This window comes from Leptodactylus fuscus, chromosome 4, assembly GCF_031893055.1.
Source record: "Leptodactylus fuscus isolate aLepFus1 chromosome 4, aLepFus1.hap2, whole genome shotgun sequence".
NCBI lineage: Eukaryota > Metazoa > Chordata > Amphibia > Anura > Leptodactylidae > Leptodactylus > Leptodactylus fuscus.
In genome coordinates this window covers 202,506,217-202,524,853 of record NC_134268.1, presented here as the reverse complement: position 1 = coordinate 202,524,853, position 18,637 = coordinate 202,506,217, and the positions used below count along the sequence as shown (strand labels likewise).

Below are 18,637 nucleotides of genomic sequence, written 5' to 3'. Positions count from 1 at the left end.
CAGCTTCCCAGTACATTGTACAGAATAATAAATGGTACTGTTATGAAGACCAATTTGTCCTGCAAACATGGCTCTGTGAAGGGAAAAAATATAAAAGTTATGGGGTTTGGAGGGCGGGAAGTCAAAAACGAAAATTTGAAAAATTCCTTCGGCAGGAAGGGGTTAGAGAAATGTTTTCAATTTTAGATTGCGTGTCTCTAAATTTAATTTTTCCTCCTAGAAGAGACTGTCAGGATGGAGGAAGCAGAAGATTCCATAGCAATAGTTGGCATAGGATGCAATTTTCCTGGAGGTAAGAAATGAAAAACCTGTATGTTCTATGTCATTTAACATTTTTTGCTACACATATTGTAGTTGAGAATACCCCTTCTAATTTTTAAAACTATATCAGTTCTGCATTACAATAGAATATATCCAATAGAAAATAAAGGAGACATTTATGTATCATTTAAGTCTTCTTTGTGTTCTTTTTCTCTTTTTTGCTTATGTGGTTATTGAGTAATAGAAAATAAAATTACTTTGTTCCAACTAAAATACTATCCCATTATTTCTATGCGAACTATAAATAATGCAGAACTGCAGAACGTAAAGTAGGAATGGTTTAGGTTCCATTTAATACATATATAAAATGCTCAACCATCAGGTGAAGGAATTGAAAATTTCTGGAAAGTTATTTTTAATGGAAGAAATTGTACAACAGAGATACCAGAAGAAAGATTTGACACCAAAAAATGGTATGACTCTGATCACAACAAACCAGGCAAAATATACACAAGTCGAGCAGCTATTATAGATGGGTGAGTACAATGTTTATTACTAAAGTTATTATTGAAGAAGCACTCCAGAAAAAAACAATTGAAAATGAGAGTATGTAGTGTAATGTTAGTGAACAACTTACTGACACCTTTATTGTGCTTCTCTCTGCTCCTCTGAGGCACGCAGTGTTTCCCGTGTGAACAGTAGGTCACATTTACAATGTAAGTCTACCAGAGCCTTGATCTGACTTGATAGTCCTGCATAGATATTTTCACCTCCTGCTCTTTGTTGAACGCTGCTGTCTTTTCAAACAACTGATTGTCAGGGGAGCCAGATGTTGCACCCCCTTCAATCTCGTATTGCTGACCAGTGGCGTAACTAGGAATGGCGGGACCCCATGGTGAACCTTTGACATGGGGCTCCCCCCAAAGACCCCGACCGAATGACCGCCTCCTTTTCCCCCCACATTCCTGCACACACTATTATGCCCCTTAGTGGCCCCTGTGCACAGTATTATGCCCTATATTGTCCCCTGCACACAGTATTGTGGCCAATTGTGGCCCCTGCACACAGTATTATACCCTATAGTGGCCCTGCATACAGTATAAGTTTGTGGGTTTGTGTGTTTGGATGTTTGTTCCTCAATCACGCAAAACCCGCTCAACCGATTTGGCTGAAAGTTTCCACAAACATAGTTAATACACCCGATTGCGCAATAGGCTACTTTTCGTCACAATATCGCACATACGTTTGTGCCAGGACCCCCACAAAACTCACACCACTATCTCTGCAATCTCACACACTTTGGACCATAGCAAGCCCCAAAATTCATATTGCCCTCTACAGCCTAGCCCCTAACCCCACACAATCACATATACATATACTTTACCACTTTGCCCCTCACCTTAACGATACTCCAGGAGGCGCTCTTTAATGCTCCGGAGCAGCCATGTTTGCCGACCCCCACCACTCTGACAATCCGCGACACCGCCCACCCATGTCAATACCCCTAGGCGGTCTAATAAATGCAAAAACAAAAACAAAAAAAAGGAGAAAAAAAAAAAAAAAAAGTATTACAAATTCAAATCCCCCCCCCTTTCCCTAGAACACATATAAAAGTAGTTAAATACTGTGAAACACATACATGTTAGGTATCCCCGTGTCCGAAATCGCCCGCTCTACAAAGCTATATAAATATTTTGCCTGGATGCTTAACGCCGTAGTGGCAAACATACTGAAAAGTCCAAAAACGCTGTTTTTTCACTATTTTCATTATCATACAAATATCAATCAAAAATGATCAAACCAATAGCATTTCCCGAAAATGCAACAACTAAAAACTACACCTGACCCGCAAAAAAAGACATCCGCCGACACAGACAAATAAAAAAAGTGACTGCTGTCAGAATATGGCAACTTTTAAAAACAAAAAAATGTCAACACACTACTGGCAAAAAATAACAAAGCATACAATGTCGTATATCGAGGTATATTAACTTCAAATACCTCTGTCCCAAAGTCACTATGTACAGTTTCACACAACACCGTATAGCAGCTCAAATACAAATTACATTCAACACAAAAGTCTCACGTATTCTCTGAATTACAGAAAAAACAAGATACACAGTTACATTTCATATCCCATACCTTATACATAGTACCCGCGCCTGTATATACCCACTTTTACAATCACCGCAGACGAAGTCGCGGGTACCAGCTAGTATATTATAATGCAACAATACCACATTCAGTATCAGTGAAGAGTGTTCTCACGGTTCTCACTTAAAACACTCTTCACAGACACTGAATGTGGCACTTGTAACCCCTTCTTCCCGAGGTAGCAGAAAGAGCAGCAGGCAGCTGCCAGCACTGTACTGTGTGCTGACAGCCTGCCCTGCACACATGGGTTAAACTCACCAGTCTGCACTCACTCAGCGCTACTGCTCTGTTTTCTCCATAAGTTTAATCCCCCAGCACTGTCTTCAGCCCTGCATGATGTCTCTGCCCCTCCCCCGCTGTTAGGACTCATACTGAGGCTCTCCCCTGCCCGGAACCTGACACCTTAGGTGGCCTTGGGCCTTAAAAAGTAAAATGTATTGTTTATTTCTTTTTTTGCATATTAATTAGTGACGGGGCCTGGGCCCCCTAAGCTGTGGGCCCTGTGGCAGCTACTACCACTGCTACCGTGGTAGTTACGCCCCTGTTGCGGACCTATACCAAGGAGAGGTGATTGATATATTAAACCTTAAAAAATATTTTAAATTAGATGATTTTTTATTCTCAGCTAAATTTTATATCTTTGTTATTGAAGGATTAATGAATTTGATAACAAAATATTTGATATTAAATATGCGGAGACTGTCAATATGGATCCACAACACAAATTGTTGCTTGAGTGCACATACAGAGCTCTAGAAGATGCCGGCTATGCCTCAGAAAATATCCAAGGAAGTAAAACTGCAGTGTTTATAGGTAAGATTAATGTAACAAACTTTCTTACAATGAATATTGACAAGGTACAAAAAAGAGTAAGTGAGTAAGTAGATCAGGACTTCTCAAACTTTTTGACTTACCCTTGTGATACCTGGGACTTAATGGAAAGTAAATACTACCATGGAGTCATATATAAATGGCACTGTCCTGTCACCAGTGCAAGCAAAACACAGCACACAAAATACCCATAGCAGCACCAAATATCAGTGTCCAGAAAATACCAGAAAAGCCAGACACCACAATGTAGCAGAAAACATACTCTGAATTTGCCAAACACCACAGTACAACACAACTCTTGAGAATGATGTCATAGGTCCTTCAGCCTTTCTAGCCATGGAGACTGCTCTGATAATGTAAGGCTGGCATTATCAGTGCAGTTTCTGATTTAGAGTCTCGCCTTTTTGCCAAATCTGACATTCTCAAGGACCTTTGCCCTAGGAACCTTAGAGCCACAACTTACCAGTGAGGCCCACCTCACAGTTTGAGAAGAACGATGCTACAGAAAGTTCTATGTTTACTCCAAGGTGGATTCATTTGCATATTCCTTTCTCACAAGGGAACGCATAGTCTAATAAGGCCCTGTATACCATTAAGTGATGTCTCTTTAAGGAATCATAGTACCCCGTCTGAAAAGTATCCTGCAAAAGGGATGCACTGGAGAAATGGGGAATAGATTAAATGTATATAATTGTGCCAAAACTGCACCCAGCGTGCAGCGTACATAGAAGTAGCTAAAAATATGGGGATTATGATGTATCATTAGGGCAATAATGCTCAAAGGAGGGAACAATCATATGGTGCTGCTGTTTTTTATGTTGACACATGAATTCTTTATATATCCCTTTAATTCTATGTATTTATTTATTTGACTATTACTCAATGCTGGTTGTATGAATGAACATTTTACCTATACATATTTACTTTTTACTGTTATTTTTATTGTGAATTTTGATATTTAAATTGTACAATTATTTATTTTATTTTTTATTTTTTTTTGGGGGAGTGTTATTTTCTTTTATGTTTGTACAGTGGTCAGATGAATATTGTAATAACTTACGTAGAAATTTTCACTCAATTTCAGCAACTTCTTCTTGGTGCAGTATTTTGTTGTCAATGAGTGTGTTAAGAAAACTTGTTACTTCAGATCAATATTCTGCTTTGCACTTTTACAGGTCTCCTGAACAGAGATGCAGAAATGATTTACAGCTATTCTGCAGAGAACATCAATCGTTTTAATGGCACTGGGGCGGCAACAAGTATAGCTTCTAACCGGATATCATACTGCTTTAACCTGACAGGACCGTCGCTAACAATTGACACTGCCTGTTCTTCATCCTTAGTTGCTTTACATTATGCATGCCAGGCCATCAGACAAGGTAAAACAATTCAAAAGAATAAGGAAGGATAGATAGATAGATAGATAGATAGATAGATAGATAGATAGATAGATAGATACTGTTTTCCTTCTTTGCCTTCTACACAATAATGTATGCAATATAAATAATGGAATTATGTATATCAGCTTTGATAACAGCGCTCAGTACATAATGGTATGACCCATGAGTAGCCACTGAATGGTGACCTACTGGCATTCTGGGGCTGAGCCAAGTCACTGCAGCTTACATCAGGTTTACATTAGCATCTGCTCTCCATTGCTCAGGTCCGTTGGTTACATGCGGAGCCTACCAAATCCCATTGACTATAATAGGGTCCATCGGGAGTTCGTTGTTTTGAAACGGAAAGTGGTGGAACAAAGAGTCCTCAGTTCAGGACTTTTTTCTTTGCGAATTACCAGCGGACTCTGCAGGTGTGAACCTTAGCTCCAATTCAAGTAAATGGGAGGTGATCTGCAGTAAACTGCTCTGGCCACTACACAGAGAATGGAGCTGTCTGCTTCCTATTCTATTCTCTGTGTATCATCTGCAGAAAATCAGAACCCCCTAATCTAATGTTGATGACCTATAAAGTTCAATAAAAAGTAATAAAATATATATTCTTTCAGAAAAAAATATAAAAAAATTACCACATCAAATGTAAGAATCCACAGAAAAAAATAACACATTAGTGCTGAATTGCGGTATTCCCCCTTACCTCTGTAAAAAATTAAGATAATAAAGCAATAAATTATATGCACCCCTAAATGGTAGCAAAAAATACATCTCAAGTATAAAACAAACCCTCATGTGTCTATGTCGATAGATAAATTAAAAAGTTATGGTTCTCGAAAAATGGCAGAAAAATAGTTTTTCTATATAATATTCAACAGAAGGATTAAAACATAAAAAAACAGCTCCTGGCAATGAGACTTGTCCCTTTCCTCCCTGACCTGGTGCATGCCGACGAAGTTGGTTATATCCCTACTCGAGAGGCCAGGGACAACACCGTTAAGAACCGGGCCTAAAAGTGCCTTAAGGACCAGGCCTAATTTTTCAAAACTGACCTGTCACTTTATATGGCAAGAACTTTGAGATGCTTTAACTTACACAAGTGATTTTGAGATTTTTTTTTCATGACACTTTGTACTTCATGTTAGTGGAAAACATGAATCAGTATTTTTGTATTTATTTATAAAAAAAAATAGGAAATTTGATAGAAATTTGGAAAAATCGCAATTTTCAAAATGTGAAATGCTCTGGCTTTCAAACAGATAGTCATATTAACCAAATACATTGATAAATATTATCTGACATATCTCTGCTTTATATTGGCATCATCTTTTAATCATTTGTTAATTTATTTTGGATGTTAGAAGGCTTTGAAGTGTAACAGAAATTTTCTAGATTTACAAAAAAATTCCCCAAACTCATTTTTTAGGGACCACTTCAGTTCTGACAGAGATTATAAAGGCCTATACATGATAAGCCCCTACAAATCGCCCCATTTTCAAAACTGAATCCCTCAAATAATTCAAAACAGCATTTGGGAAGTTTATTAACCCTTTAAGCATTTCACAGGAATTTTTAAAAAAAGGAGGTGAAATTTAGCCATTTAATTTTTTTTTCACTAATACATTCATTTAGCCCTAAAATTAACATATTCACAAAGGCTTAAAGGAGAAAATGCATCTCACAGTTTATCATGCAATTTCTCCCGGGCACAGAAATACCCAACAAGTGGGTTTAAACTGCTGTTTGGGCAGATGGCAACGCACAGAAGAGAAGGAGCGATACTTCACATTTGAAAAGCAGATTGTGCTGGAATAGTTTTCAGGCGCCATGTCTCCTTTGCAGAGCCCCTGGAGCACCAAAACAATGGAAATCCCCCAAAAGTGACCCCATTTTAGATGTAATCAGATTTTATTAAGATTTTTGCAATAAGGGGTGAAACAAGCACACAGAATAATGGAACTACAGTATAGGGAAGGGGGAAGTGACCCCATTTTAGAGAGTACACCCCTCACAGAATTCATCAAGGGGTATAGTGAGCATTTTTACCCTATAGCTGTTTCACAGATTTTACTAACCTTGAGATGTGTAAGAGTAAAATTAATGAAATGTCCCTTTATCCCCAAAGTTTTAATTTTCACAAGGGGTTAAAGGAGAAAAAGCCCCCCACAGTTTGTTAAACAATTGCTAATGAACGTGGCAATACCCCATATGTGGCCGTAATCTGCTGTATGGGTACATGGCAAAGCTTGGAATGGAAATAGAGCTATTTAGTTTTTGGAGGGCAGATTTAGATGTTTGGTATCTGGACGCCATGTCTTGTTTGTCATGAGCCTGTAAGGTACCAGAAAGTAGAATTCCCAAACAGTGACCCCATTTTGAAAACTGCACTCCTGAAAGAATTTATCAGTGGGTGTAGTGAGCATTAGTATCACAAACGGGAATGCACAGCGGATGGTGAAGAGGGAATATGTAAACTGTGCGGAGGACATTGCAAACACCAAATTCGCTATCATATCCCCAGTAACTCCTATGATCGGGAGGGGGGGGGGGGGGGTGTTTCACGCTGGGGGTCACTTCTGGTGTCTTTTCCCTTGTAAGCTCTAAATCTGGGGTGTCCCCTGATATACGCTCACACAACCTATACATTCCCTTCCTGCTGCAGCCAGTTGTGTTGTAATGATTTGGTGATTTGGGGAGTTTTTGTCTTCACATTGCTAGATGCTATATTTATCTTAATTTTCTGGTGATGTGACCATATAAGGCAGGGGTCTCAAACTCAATTTACCCTGGGGGCCGCTAGAGGTAAAGTCTGGGTGAGGCTGGGCCGCATCAGGTTTTTCCCAATTTTTTTTTTTCTAAAAGTCATATTCTGACACCCGTAACTTTTTTATACTTCCATGTACGGGGATGTATAGGGCGTCTTTTTTTGCTGGGCTGGGTGTACATTTTAATTCTACCATTTTGGGAAAATGCTTTTGCTTTGATAATTTATTATTCAAATTTTTATCAGAGGCAAAAGAGTGAAAAAATGGCAGTTTGGCACTTTTGACTTTTTTTCCCACTACGGTGTTTACTGTAAGGAAAAGTATTTTTTATAGATTTATAGAGCGGGCTTTTTCGGACACAGGGATACCTAATTTGTATGTGTTTCACAGTATTTAACTACTTTTATATGGGTTCTAGGGAAAGGGGGGTGATTTGAGATTTTTTAATACTTTAAAATTTTTTTTTTTTTTTTTTTGCATTTATTAGACCCCCTAGGGGTGCTGAAAGCCAGGGAGTCTGATCATTAATGCAATGCATTACAATGCTAATGCATTGCAAAAAAATCATCATTTCTTTTGCAGGCTGCATAGACCAGCCTGCAAAAGAAAGAGATTGCAGACCGGCCGGGAGGCTTTAACAAGGCTCCCGTGTTATGATCTGGGGATCCTCGACCACGGACTGGCCCTGGACTGATAACTTCTCAGTCCAGTAAAGGAAAAACATATATAAAAAACAAAAATAAGTATGAGCAGTTTGGACTTATAGTGTAGATACTCCTACACCCTGCCTCGCACAACTAGAAGTAGCCGTGGGCCCGACTAACTTGCCTGAAAGGGCACGAGCACAGCCGGAGAAGTAGCTAACCTACAAAAGGGAAATAGAGCCCCTGTCTAGCTTCACGTTTATGAAGGAGAGGCAGATACAGAACAAGCCCCCCACGGATGTCCAGACTTGGACTAACGGTGAACATGAGTAACGCAAAAGCATAGGAAGAGAATAAACGTGAAACACAGAATAACTGAACTAAAGCAAGGGATAGGAAAAAACAGAACTGAGTATCACACACTATAAAAACCCCTACCAAAAAAAATTCCAAACCTCCAAACAGAAAAATACCTAGGGCTCGCTGCGCCCGGAACACTATGTCTGGATAGGAGCTCAATACTTAGCGAACTAGTTCTGTGTGAACAGGAGCAAGAAACTGGATGGGCCGGGATGCAGATGGTAGCAGCTTCAGACGACTGGGGAACAGGAACAGATGTTTAAGACCGGCATCAGATAGCAAGTGCAACAGCCTTATATAGTAAAGAGAAGGCCTCGCCCATGGCCTGTAAAGTATTCAGCACTGCAGAGAACTTAACCCCTTGAGAGGCCAAGACACACCAGGCACTGATCCACCAGGCAACTCACCACGTGAGCCACGCCCGAGTGCCAGAGCAGAAACAGCATGTCTGGTGTGAATAGTCAGGTGATTCACGCGCTGAATGCCGTCCGGACACTCCGCGCCTGAACCTAACAGGCCGCGACTGCTGAGACCGGGTCATAACATCCCGGCTGTAATGGCGACGTGACATAGTTACACACCCGGCATGCGCCGTACTATTACTGCGGATGTCGGGAAGGGGTTAAACATCCGGCATCTGCCGGGGCCGCAGACTATTGTCCCAAGGGCCACAGTTGGCCCGCGGGCCGTGAGTTTTAGACCCCTGCAATTTATAGATGCCGGCACCCCCAGATCTCACCGCGGGGGGTGCCACGGGGGTTGGGCAGGAACATAACAGAACGCTTTGGATGCCACCATCATGTTTGATGGCGGCATCTGAGCCCCTGCGATCACCATCACATACGTGCACGTAGGGATGCAGTAAGTCACTACATTCTCTCACGTGATAATGCGTGAAGAGGTTAATGCCATCCATTACGCCCACATACATAGCCTCCCGCTGTGCCTTCTCTCCACCAATGCAGAGAAGGCATTCGATAGGGTGGGATGGCCTTATTTGTGGTGTTAGACCATATTGGCCTGAGACCAACTATGCAGTCCTGGATCTCATCTCTGTACTCCAACCCGTCGGCCTCCACGAGAGTCAATGGTGTTCTGTCTTCCCCCTTCCCGATTGGGAATGGCACGTGTCAGGGTTGCCCCCTCTCCCCTCTGATCTTTTTTCTGACCCTAGAGGCCCTGCTTCGGAAGATCAGATCAAAACTGAACATAGGTGGTCTGTGGGTGTGCGGTAGACATCTGAAAATTGCGGCTTATGCAGACAACCTCCTGTTTTTCTTACAGGATCCAATTTCTTCCCTTCCCCATCTGCTAGCTCAACTCCACAGATTTCACCGCCTAATTTTAAAATTAACTTTCAGAACTCTGAGGCGCTTAAGGTCACGCTAACACAGGAGCTTCAGTCCTCTTTAGAATCCTTCTTCCCGTTCATGTGGTCTGAAACAGCCAGCAAGTACCTGGGGATTCCTAGGGACCTGTCTGTCCTCTAGGAATCAAAAATTACCTTCCCCTCCTCCAGGTCATTAGAACTGATCTGAAACATTGGTCTAAGGGTACCTACACTTGGTTTGGGCGCTGTGCAATTTACAAAATGATCGTTTTGCTCTGCCTACTGTATCTCCTTCAGATTTTACCAATCCATATTCCCCCTAGTTTCTTCAAGTTACTGTACAGTGATCTTCATTTTGTCTGGCACAGTAAATGACCTAGGCAGGCCCGCTCGGCTCTCACATTGCTGAAACAGTAAGGTGGGCTGGGGCTCCCTGATCCTCGTAGATACTACAAGATTTCTATGCTCCAAAAAGTGTTGGACTGGTGTTGCCACACCCCCTTGAAGCAGTGGATCTCCCTGGAGAGTGCCTTCTCCACCATTCCACTTCACTTAATTCTCTGGCTGGACTCAATAGGCCCTGCTACTCTGATATCCCACCCTGCTATAGGGCCAAACCTCAGAGTATGCAAAATGCTCTTTCATCAGAAGCAGGTCTCCCCCAACACTTCTCTTCTGTTCCCTATATTCGGAAACCCCTCCTTTTCAGCAGACCTGTCTCCTGAGTAGTTCTGACAGTAGCAGCAGGCAGGCAGGGCGAGGGCTGTGCACTTTTGATTGGGGGGCAATTGGCTGTTCCAGCAAGATCTACTCGCGAATCCTAACCTCCCTCCAATGGGCCCATAGCGAGTCCTTCAGCTTCCTCTCTTTGTTGCCCAACTTCTCGGGCTATGATAGCCTGCTCTCGATATTTAAGAAGCCCTGTTCTGAGTCCAGCCCGGTCAGGCACTACCTTTCTGATTTCTATCTGCTTTTGGTCTCCCTTACCCTGGACCACAGACCTTCTTATCTGACCTTTTCCGACTTGGAGTGCGTCAGAATTCTTGAACTCACCCACAAGAGTTCAATAGCCAGCAAATATCAGTTGGCAGGATATAAAATTCTGACCAAATGGTACCATGTTCTATCCAAATTACCCAAATTTTTCCCATCCTCCTCTCCTAACTGTTCGCACTGTGGCTTGGGGGAGGGGACACTTCTTCATGTATTTTTGGGATTGTTCTAAGCTGAGGGAATTTTGGGACGGAGTCCACAGGGTGATCAGCCAGGTATTTCAGGTCCCTCTCCCTTACTCACCGGCCCTCTTCCTGCTCCACCTCTTGGACTTCTCCCTCCATGCCAACCGCCGATCTTCCTTACAGCATATGATCAATGCTGCCAGATCCTGTATCTTGGCACTCTGGAAATCGCCCAACCCACCTTCTCTCCTCCACTCGATCCGCAAAGTGGAGGACATTCAGGGCATGGAGGATCTCATGGCATCTCTCTGAGATGCGTATGAGTCTTAGATGGATGCCTGTACCCCATGGATTCTCCTCCAGGGTACTCAGACATACCGAGACCTGGTGAGTTAACTAGCAGTCCACAACCCGTGGGCTTGTGGAAGGGGGCCGAGGCCACTTGCCGTGCTTTGTTTTGCCTCTCTCGCCTTCCCCTCCATACTCTCTTTTCTACACTCTGTCCCCCCTCCCTTTTTTTTTCTCTTTGGTCCTTTTGCTGTGGTTTTGTCTTGCTGCATTGCTATTGTTCCCTGTTACTTACTGTGTTTGCAGGTCCATGCTGTTTTGGCCTGCTCATATTTGTATTGTTTGTTTTATTTATATGCTATAAATGAAGAATTTATAAAAAAAATAATATATACACCATAAATGTTTGGTATAGACAGGACCCAAATCAACCTTGATAACATGGGTCTCTGACACCCGTCTTGTGGCTGCACTAGAGTGTATAGGTGAGCAGGGAGCAGAGACATAAAATGGGAGCGACAAAGTATCTGTGGAGGAATCACTTTTGGATTTGTTTATTCCATTCTGACTGTTTTCTTTTTAATGTCTCATCCTGGATGTTATCCTCTCTATCCTCACCCAAATCGGTCAGAGACATCAATGTAGATATGCATAATTCTGATGTAACAAGTTAATTTTTTGTATTAATTTTTGTCTACTTAAAAGGTGATTGTGAGATGGCGATATGTGGAGGTGTCAACTGTATCATCGAACCTCGCATCTTTGTTGCCCTTTGTAAAGCAAAAATGCTCTCTACTGATGGCACCAGTAAACCTTTCTCCAACAGAGCTGATGGATATGGAAGAGGAGAAGGATGTGGCATTATTCTTCTAAAACCTTTAAAAAAGGTATAACATGTTTAAATGTCTCTATATTTCCTAGTGACCTTCAGCAGGGTCTCATCAGAATTCACTTATTGCTTTTTTTACATTTCACTTTTACATCTCCTACTGTCCTTTGGCTAGCTTTCATGTACTGGTCACTTTAGATGGGTTTTCACAAGCTCTCCTTTTCCCTCCACTTCCTGGTTTCAATGATGTTGGTGGGTCAGTTTAGCCTGTGTGATGAACAGTTCAGGCCACAATCGTTCTCCTGAGAATAAACTGCACCCTGATTTACATACAGAGATAACAAAAGCACTGATCGAGACAGTACTGCAGCTAAGTGAACTTTGCAAAGCTGACAGCAGGCTTCTTTAGCCATCAGTCACAATGAAAAGAAGAAAACAGAGGTGACCAGGAACTGGGACTAACATCACTGGCCCAGCCACTGCTGCTAGATAGGGGAGGTGGTTGGAAACCTACGCAACAAGCTGTAGACACCGAGAAAACATAATCAGCAGAATATGGCAAATGGAGAAAGATAGATAAAGCAATGTATTGGGCAAAACACTTCAGTTAGCTTAAGCTACAATGTTAAATGATGTTAGAAATTAGAAACCCCTTTAAATGTTTTGGTATGACTGAATGCCTAAGTGTGACATTTATTTTCATTATGTGTAGTGTGCAAGCTATTATCCTTCTCCCAAAGTCTAATGAGACATGAATTTTGCATTTAGCATTTCCTTCTTCTTTCTTTTTCATTGTGCAGGCTAAAGAAGAATACTGCAAAGTCTGGGGAGTTATAAGTGCAAGTGCAGTAAACCAAGATGGACGCTCAGTATCACCAATCACAAGGCCATCTCAGCATCAGCACGAACAATTATTACAACACATCTATAGTAAGATAAATCCATGTTCTGTGCAGTACATTGAAGCTCATGGTACTGGAACACCAGTTGGTGACCCGACAGAAGCCGCCAGCATAGGAAATGTAATTGGCAAAAAACGCAGTAATGAAATAAGGCCACTGAAGATTGGATCCGTTAAAGGAAATATTGGTCACACTGAATCTGCTGCTGGAATTGCTGGGCTGATAAAAGTTCTTCTCATGATGCATCATGAAATTATCCCTCCATCTCTACATTATTCGAAAGAAAATGGCATCAAAATGATTGAGGAATCCAATCTAGAAATTCCAACTAGTCCTGAAAAATGGCAAGAAGACATCAACTCTGGAAGAATGGCAGGAATAAATTGTTTTGGGTTTGGAGGAACTAATGTTCATGTTGTTGTTAAACAAGAAAAACAAGAATATCCTAAATATCATTCAAAAAGATCTTCTGAAATATTCATATTATCAGCAGCCTCAAGCAGATCCCTACAACTCTGTATTGAAGACACAAAAATGGCGTTAAGTAACACAACATCCTTATCCCTGGAGAACCTGGTCTACACAGCAGCTTGTAGAAGAAGTCATCGACATTACAAATACAGAGCCGCATTTCTGGCCTCTTCCTTAAACCACTTACACCAACAACTACAAGCTGTGACCAAATACGCTCCTGTGGTTAAATCACATCCTCATATTGTGTTTGTGTTTTGTGGTAATGGAGTCCTTTATAAAGGGATGTGTAAGATGTTACTCGAACATGAGCCAATGTTCAGAAAAAAATGTGTAGAGATAGATGAGATGATCAGAGGTTTTACATCACTTTCTGTACTACAATTATTAGAGGAAGAGTTTGATGACTTCTCGAGGCCGGATGTGGCGCAGTTGCTGCTCTTTACAATTCAGGTATCATTAGTGGCCCTTTTCACATATTGGCGGGTTAAGCCAAACTGCATTGTGGGACATTCAGTTGGAGAAGTTGCTGCCGCTCATTGTTCTGGACTTCTTTCACTTGAAGATGCAGTAAAAGTTATTTACTACAGGAGTACACTGCAGTGCAAAGCTACTGGGGGGAGCATGTTGGTAGTTGAAAATCTACCCGTTACTGAAGTATCGAAAATCATTAATTCATACAAATGTAAAATATGTATCGCTGCTTATAACAGTCCTACTTCGTGCACATTGTCAGGTGACACTTATACAATAGTAGAACTCCATGGCCATCTGACCAAGGAATACTGTGAAAAGAATATCTTCCTTCAAACACTCAATGTTCCTGCTGCATACCATAGCCCTACGATGGACCCTATATTAAATGAGGTAAAAGAGAAGCTGCAAAAGCTACAAGAACGAAAACTTGAAGTCAATCTTATTTCAACAGTGACAGGTAAGCCAGCAACCAAAGGAGATTTCACCACTGGTGACTATTGGGCTAAAAACATTCGTGAACCAGTTATCTTTCAACAAGCCATAGAAGTGTCAGCAAACAAGAAAGAAAACATTCTGTTTATTGAAATAGGTCCTCGGAGAGCGCTACAAAAGAATATAATTGAAATTTTAGAACCAAAAACAAAAGTATTACCTGCTATACAGCCCAAAAAAGAATATGAGTCTATCTTTACTACTCTGATTTCACTTTTTACCCAAGGATACAATCCTGACTGGTGTAATATATTTGAAGCATATAAATCTTCTCCATCAATAATTCCAAGGTATCAATTTGATCATATTCCGCAAGATGTTCAATTTGAAAAAATTAGACCGAGAAACCAAACAGCATCAAGTCTCAACCATCCATTAATCCAGATTATGAGTGAAGATTTCACTAATTTCAAGTGTACAGTATCAAAAGAAATGACACCCTATGTCTATGAACACAAAAATTGGGGCTCTACCCTTATTCCAGGCGCATTCTATGTAGAACTTGGGTTGGCAGCTGCAACAATCAGCTTCAAACCTAAATTGCCTTTAAGTTCTTTAGAAATTAATGTGACATTTTCCAGCCCCTGTGTCCTTCACCAAGACTCTGCGGACCTGGACATAAAGCTGCACCATGAAGACAAGGTAACAGTTTTTGAAGTTCTAACATCACATGTTTTTGCTAGTGGACAAATACAAAAATGTGATTGTGCATCAAACAAAAATAGAAAAATCTCAGTCGAAAATCTATTCAAAAGATGTAAATCAGTTTTCAAAGCAGAAAAGATTTATGAGCGTCTCTCTGAATTTGGATTTGAATATGGGAAGGCTTATAAGCAGCTAGGTGATGTTCATTGTGGAATAGACCTGAAAGAAGGAATCACCAGAGTAAAAGTAAGTGAAGACGTCAGAGACACAATGTATGAGTACCATATACATCCAGTCATTTTAGACTACTTTCTTCAAATGGCAGCTTGTGTGGGAGCGGCTACAAAAGAATCAGTGATCTTCCCGTCATCTATAGGAGGTTTAACAATTCTACAGCCGCTGCAAGAGGAAATGATCATCTACATGAAAGCAATAAACACAACAGAGAAATACATTGAGTTTTGTGGATGTTTTGCAGATACAAATGGTTCCATTTTAGTGGAAATAAAAAGTGCTAAGATGGCTTTTGTAAAACAAACCCTGAACAAACCAGAGAAAACATTTTTCCAAGTTAAATGGACAAAGTGTTCAGAACCCAGTCATAGGCGAGAAAATGAGCCAAAAATGTTGATTTATTCAGACAATATTGGAATAGGTAAAAAATTATCAAACTACTTGAATAATGAACCAACCTGCATTACCTTCAGCGGTATCAATTCAGAAATTCAAGCACAAAAGCTTCTTGATAGTGAATGTACAGATGTTGTGTTTATGTGCGGACTCCAAACAGTAACTGAAGATATTCCGAAGAATCTTACTCAATATCTAGCAAAATACTGTGAAATCTATCGACAGCTGATTTTAGCAGTGAGACAAAGGACCCCAAAGCCTTCTATCCGGACAGTGACATTCAGGACAGTGGACAATACTGTGGATCAGATTAACCCAGGATTTACTTTTGCTGGAATGACAAGAGCTTGTATCATTGAAATACCGGATATAACATTTCAGCTGATTGACATTGGCTCCACAAGTCCCCAAGATATGGCAGCACTTGCCCGAGTTCTTCTTTATTATAATCCAGAAGACTATCCAGAGATCTGGATTAAAGAGGGTTCTATTTATACCAATGAGATAACTCCAACCGACATGGAAGGGACAGCACAGCAAATACAATCTTTACAGAAATCTGATCATTTTACCCTTTACACTTCAGAACCTTATCACATTACTAAAATTTCTGCAGAAAAAACGAACTACAAAATTTCTGAGCTGAAAAGCAAACACGTAGAGATTTGTGTCGATAGAATTTGCACCCACACAGATGATTATTTTCCTGTGAGCATTTCGAGCTGGAAATATGGGAACACTTTGTACTGGCACTCTTTATCCAGTGATAAGCATGAACTTGTTGCTTTGGACCTTGCAGGTATTGTGACTGCAGTTGGAAAAGGTGTTAAAACTATCCAGCTTGGTGATCGAGTTGCGGCTTGCTATCCCATAACGGCAACCTCTAACATCAGGCTTCCAGAAGATGTTTGCTACGTAGTCAAAAAGGCTCCAGTAATAAGAAACGCTCCATGTGTCTCATTCTTTGTCTTAGCTTGGGAGATTTTGAGCAATCAACTACCACGTGCAAAGCATAAACCGAAACTTGCAATTCTAACATCTGACACAAAGTCAGTCTTATGCACAGTTTTGTCCAAGACCGCAAAACAGAGTGGATGGGAAACTGTAATATGTACTGGCAGTATGGTGGTTGATAAGCAATGCACTTCCTTGGTTATTCTTCCTACAGCTGGATCTGACATTAGGGAAGTTCTTAATGCATTACCGCTTCTCAAAGATGTGGTTTTTGTATCTGATCGTAATAATGTTAAAGACTGGCACAATCTAATTCTGAGCAGCAACCAAGACTTTCATGTCCACTTGCTTGATATTTCTGCTATTTTGCAGAAGGCATATTTACACCAGAATGCCAAAGAACTGCACAAGTGGCTTCACTCCATAGCTGCAGAAGGAAACATTCTTGTTCCGAAACTCTTGTTTCAACCATCATGGAGGGAACCTAGCTTTGATAGCAGAGAAACCAGCTACTTTATAACCCAGGCCATACCTGTAATTGAGCTAGACACTAGTACTATCTCTAGGATTCCAATGTCGACACTTGATACCATGCTTTTCAAAGATAATGCTATTTACATAGTCAGTGGTGGTCTGACTGGTCTGGGGTTTGAAACTGTGAAATTTATTGTGAATAATGGTGGTAGTAACATTGCCATTCTATCCAGAAGAAAGCCAAACCCAGAAATGGAACAGGAGCTATCTGAACTTCAGAATCAAAAGGAAACCACCAAGATAGTCTCTATACAATGCGATGTATCCCAATACCTTGAGGTAGAACGAGCCATCAGTTTAATAAATAGAAAATTTCCAAATATCCCGGTGAGAGGAGTCTTCCATAGCTCTGCTGCTTTTCATGATGGGATTCTGCAGAATCTAAACTTGTTACTGTTTGAGAAAGTTCTTAGCCCAAAAGTAGACGGAGTTGTTAATCTTCACCGTGCCACACTGGACATGAAACTTGACTACTTTGTTTGCTATTCATCTATTGCATCATTTGTTGGAAATCCAGGACAAGCAAATTATGCAGCCGCCAACTCTTTTCTAGACATTTTCTGCCAGTACAGAAGGAATATGGGCCTCTGTGGACAATCCATCAGTTGGGGAGGCCTCAATCTGGGAGTATTAATCAATCAGCACCAAATTCATAGACTCTTAGAAGCAAAAGGAATACTTCTTTTAAATACTGAGGAAATTCATCAGTCTCTGAAGAAATGTCTTCAAATGAATAATTCTAATCAAGCAATAGTCAGATTTAACTTGAAGACCATGTATGAAAACCTGATCTCATTGATACCAGCACCAAGGAAGCGGCTCTATAACGTGGTAGTTGAAGAGATGAAAAGCTGGGAACAGACATCAAAGGAAAAAGAATCTTCCAATGTTACGGTAGAAACCTGCGAAGATTATATTTTGTCAGTAGTAACTGAAGTCACAGGAATCAGCTCGAATGACATCACTACAAATACTCTTCTTGGTTCTCTGGGGATTGACTCAATGTTGGCTATGACATTACAAAGTCGTATCTTCAAAGAGAAGGATGTTAACATACCCCTGGTCCAACTATTGGATCCCAACATGACAGTCTCAATGTTGGGGACTCTGATGAAAGAAATATCTTGTGATGGAAGAGAGAAAAGTAGAGATATAACAGAGGAAACTTTTCTGTAGTGGAAACAGTTCATCAGCCACTAAACTAAACTATTCAAAGAACTTTTTTGCTTTACAGAATTCAGCGTACTTTTAATGACATATACATTGTGATTTAGAAGAAAATACATCAACATAGAAATTTTCTTTTAATTATAAAAAAGATATACATTATATAAAATCAAAAACTTAACATATATTATATGTAAAAATACACAGTCCCTCAATTATGTTAAATGAGTTAAAATCTATACTAATGGACTGAAAATTGAAAAAAAAAAAGCTGCTCAACACACCTGTTTTCTTCATTCCTGTCCTTTGCCACTCCATAGTATAGCTGGGATCA

General features: G+C 40.6%; 1 protein-coding gene across 1 annotated transcript; it reads left to right on the top strand.

Annotated features, from left to right (window-relative positions):
- The first annotated feature begins 234 nt into the window (after window positions 1-234).
- Window positions 235-18,312, top strand: LOC142200933 (mycocerosic acid synthase-like polyketide synthase). Its single transcript, XM_075271659.1, has 6 exons — window positions 235-292; window positions 644-797; window positions 3,068-3,228; window positions 4,422-4,625; window positions 11,908-12,089; window positions 12,832-18,312. Exons 1-6 carry the CDS (start codon window positions 235-237, stop codon window positions 18,310-18,312), a joined length of 6,240 nt encoding a protein of 2,079 aa, XP_075127760.1.
- Window positions 18,313-18,637: the final 325 nt, after the last annotated feature.

Excerpts from the sequence above, each read along its gene's own strand:
- LOC142200933 (XM_075271659.1), top strand. The coding sequence starts at position 235 with ATGGAGGAAGCAGAAGATTCCATAGCAATAGTTGGCATAGGATGCAAT. Across the intron at positions 293-643 it reads AGGATGCAATTTTCCTGGAG|GTGAAGGAATTGAAAATTTC; the intron begins GTAAGAAATGAA and ends CTCAACCATCAG. Across the intron at positions 12,090-12,831 it reads TTCTAAAACCTTTAAAAAAG|GCTAAAGAAGAATACTGCAA; the intron begins GTATAACATGTT and ends TTCATTGTGCAG.